Genomic DNA, 4125 nt, shown 5'->3' on the forward strand with positions numbered 1-4125 from the left:
ATTACTAATTTATAGTTTTTATAAATACTTCCTTCATTTTTATATATTTGGAGGAGATACAGTGTGTATGACAGCAATTTAATATTTGAATAAGGTAAATCCAATTGGAAAGCCTTGATGTAAACTGTTTTCGGCTAGTTCAGGGGGTAATCCCAAACCTCAAGCAGCCACCTGTGGTTCTCTTGATGCCATCACTACTGCACAGCTGCATTTTCCCAGCAGCAAGATGTCTAAGTGTTATGATGACCTTCATTTTGCAGGAGGGTTGCTCCTCTCTTTGTCACTCTGTAAGGCTTCCCTCACTAGATCAATGACAAAGAGAATACCTGCATGGTCTAAACAATGTCTTCTGATGAGTTTCATGTCACTAAGTTCATTCAATACATCCATTCTGGATAAATGATTTCTGAGCTGGGGATGTTGTGAAGCGTCTGTCACAAGCTGCTAAGATAGGGTGGACAGGTGCCTGAGAATGGATTAATCAGGTGGACAGGTGCCTGAGAATGGATTAATCAATTTTACATTGATTACTTCAGGGAAAATATTTTCGGTTTCCAAACATTTGAGATTTTGAAAATTTTTTTGGAAGACAATTAATTTTGAAGACAATTTTTTTAAGATAATTAATGGAGGGCAAAATAAGAGAAAATATAAATAAGGGAGAAAAACTTTTATAAGGTTAAAGCAAAACATAAAAATGCTTTAAAATAAAGACAAAAATTCAGTACATGCCTCAGATGAAGATTTATGTAAAATGAAAAATATCTTGTGCACAATTAATGGAATCTATTTTTTCATAAAAAAAAAAAATAAAATCAGTAGCAAAAACTATCAGTGATATATGACTTTCAAATGTGCTCTGCAATGATGAGTTCATGTGGTTTGGTAAGGGGAGGAAGGTCTTCTCATTCACACCTGTCCTTGAACCAGTGACCTAATTACAAATGACAAGGTGAAAAGATGGTGTTCTTACCATACTACTAAATTAGCAGTCACATATAAATGTAGCTAGTGCTACATATTGTTTGTCTTAAACTCAAAGCTGCTTCTCTTATTATGCATATAAATGTCTTTCTAAGATAACATTCTATAATAATACATAATATTTTCATCATCTAAATACGTTATTAACTTCTTTACTATTATTACTGTAGTGTTATTTGTTTATAAACATGTAAATTTTGTCGTGAAATAATGCTGTATTATGTAATAATATTTTTACATAATTAACGATTTCATTTGTAACACAACTGTCCAAATATCCTTTGACTTATAACACAGCTGTCCATATGTTTTCAGCTTGTAACACAACTGTCCATCTGTCTTAGCTTGTAATACAACTGTCCATGTGTCTTTCAACTTGCAACACACCTGGTAATGTGTCTTAGCATGTAATACAACTGTCCATGTATCTTTCAACTTGCAACACAGCTATCCAACTGTCCAGGTATCTTCTTTTAAATATGCCTATTGTGGCTTACACAAAACCTGTATTGCACAATGCTTCATTCACACAAAAATGTAAGCTGATGAGTAATTTTGCAACAGAAGAATTTGTGCAAGTTTATGAATACCACTTTCTATCCGTGAATTTAGGACTTACATTTCTAAACCTGTTAATACTTGTTTTTGTATAATATAGACTTAAGTGGTGCATGTATTTATAGGCTCATTAATACCACTTTCTGCTCTTTCCATGGTGTGGGTATTTGTAGGACTGTCACTACCACCTTCCACACTTAGACTCTCATGGTGCGTGTTCATGTGTGTCTTAAGGCTGCTCTTGTGAGCAAAACTCTTCTTGCATTTATCACAGTCAAAGCTTATGCCTAAATGACTGTTTTTGTGTTCTTGTAAATGACTCTTACGTGAGAAGGTCTTCCCACATTCATCACACTCAAAATTCTTGACCCCAGAATGTGTGTCCATATGGCGAGTTAGGCTTGTTTTGTGAGTGAAAGCCTTGCCACACAAAATGCACCTATGTTTGCTTTCCAGGGATGTATCATGGGTCAGCAGATGGTTACGCAGACTGCTTTTGTAGGTGAATGTTTTATCGCACTTGTCACAGTTGAATGTTAAGCCACTATGGCTGTTTATGTGTTCCAGGAGGTGGCTTTTACGGGTAAAAGTCTTGTCACACTTGTCACACCTGAAGTTCTTGATATTGGCATGCATGTTCATATGTCTGTTTAGGCTGGTCTTGTATGAGAACCCTTTGCCACACTCATCACATTTGTACTTTGTTACACTACTGTGGCTGTTCAAGTGGCTGGTTAAGTATGCTTTTTGGTGGAATGTTTTATCACATACAAAACAGCGGTAGATTTTTTCACCAGTGTGGATGTTCATGTGCTTATCCAGGCTGTCCTTGCGGTGGAATGCCTTCCCACACTCACCACAATGGTGCTTGACATCACTGTGTGTACTATTCCAGTGATTAATAAGGTTGCCTTTCTGATTAAAACCTTTGCCACATATCTTACATACATGCCTCTTTTCACCATTGTGGATGTACATGTGCTGATTCAGATTACTGCGACGGGTGAATTCTTTGCCACACACCCGGCATTCATGTTTGCGCGTGTGGTTAAGGCTGTGTTTCACCAGATCACTGGCACTCATGAAGAGCTGATCACAGTGCTGGCACACATGCACTGCTACACCAATGTGTGAGAGTGAGTGCTGGATGAGGTGGCTTTTGCTTGGCAGGATTACTTCACACCTTGCACACTTGTACCTCTCTAAATCTTCCATTCTGGCAGTAATAAGATGAGGCACACACACAACAGTAATATGTAGGCTGGTCTACAGCAGAGAACTGCCACTAGTGCTGCTTTGAGCTACATGCACAGTACTGGAAGCTTAGATGCAGCTGTGGTCACTGCTTCAGACAACCCTGCAGGAAGAAACAGTAATAATAATTAATACAAGCCTGTGGCTGTTAAGAGTTTAAAACAGCACAAGAACACTATAAAATTCTATATATAAAACACTATATAATTCTAAAAAATATGCTGGTTTATTTAAGTATTAAAAATAACCATATTTTCTGTATGCCATTTTGCTGACAAGTTCATGCTGTTGGTGATACTCAGTTCCTGAATATTGTCTAAGTTCAATACCTTACAGGAGGTAGGCATGCCATCTGGAACAATCTTCAATTACAGACTTGACCGGTTTTCATCAGCTTACCATCCATTGTTCATGACTGATTCATTGCTGGTTGGGTCAGAATGATCAGCATATCCCATATGGTTGAAGGTCAGTCTTGACATTGGACTGGCTGTAAAGGAACACAAAAAAAATCATTAGTTTATATTTTTTTGGTCTTCTCTTCTTTATAACATTAAGTTTTATCATTTGCTCTTACCTCTGAATACTGTTTATTTTCATAGCTCAGCATTCAAGTATTAGCTGTCCTCATCCAAGTTAACTTCCTTAGAATTTACCTTATGACAGGCATGAGCTTTTTGCAACTAGTAAAGTTTTATTCCCACAACAAATCATAATTTTGAAAGTAAGAGTAAGCATCACGTAAGAATAGTGATAAGGCTGAGTAAACATATGTTGGAAAGTGGAGATAAATTTTAGTTAAGATCTCCCTTTTTTCTTTCTTTTTCTTTTATTTATTTATTTTTTTAATCACTTACTTGGTTGTCCATCAGTCATTTATCTGGACGATTAACAGGAGGAGTCGACATTCGACGACATTCTATTTCCAACTCGTAGAACAAGAAAAATGCTGGTTAACTACGAGACAACAGAAGAGCGTGTCTTGGTTCTTGCAGTGTAGGGCAGGGAAGGTGTTACGGAGGAGCTTTTCTGACTTGTTTTGCAGAAAGAAGACTTGATCTTGATCTTGATGGTACGGCAGTTTGTTTACTTCCTGATCTTGATCTTTATACTTTAGGAGTTAACCCAGGCCTTTGTAATGATAAATCCTGTATAACATGAATGATAATGAACTAGAGAAATTAGTAGTAGGGCAAGATAAAGAAGCAGGGATGGCACAGAATGCACCAAGGTATGCAGCGATAGAGGTTTTGAGGGGAGACATGGGATGGAGTACTTTTAGGGAGAGAGATGTAAAGGCAACCCTAAGATAAAAGGCTAGATTAGAGC

At 37.1% G+C, this 4125-nt stretch overlaps 1 protein-coding gene across 2 annotated transcripts; it reads right to left on the reverse strand.

The window, feature by feature from the left end:
• Positions 1 to 651: 651 nt before the first annotated feature.
• LOC135089212 (gastrula zinc finger protein XlCGF8.2DB-like) lies at positions 652 to 3868 on the reverse strand. 2 transcript variants are annotated; one of them, XM_063984574.1, is made up of 3 exons: positions 3654 to 3868; positions 3196 to 3286; positions 652 to 2899 (listed from the first exon to the last, which is right to left on the reverse strand). In XM_063984574.1, exon 3 carries the CDS (start codon positions 2755 to 2757, stop codon positions 1645 to 1647), a length of 1113 nt encoding a protein of 370 aa, XP_063840644.1. In that variant the 5' UTR covers positions 2758 to 2899; positions 3196 to 3286; positions 3654 to 3868; the 3' UTR covers positions 652 to 1644. The 2 variants fall into 2 exon arrangements, with proteins under 2 accessions (XP_063840644.1, XP_063840643.1); XM_063984573.1 differs by having other exon boundaries at positions 3126 to 3286.
• Between the last annotated feature and the right edge of the window lie 257 nt (positions 3869 to 4125).

Source organism: Scylla paramamosain, chromosome 32 (assembly GCF_035594125.1).
Source record: "Scylla paramamosain isolate STU-SP2022 chromosome 32, ASM3559412v1, whole genome shotgun sequence".
NCBI lineage: Eukaryota > Metazoa > Arthropoda > Malacostraca > Decapoda > Portunidae > Scylla > Scylla paramamosain.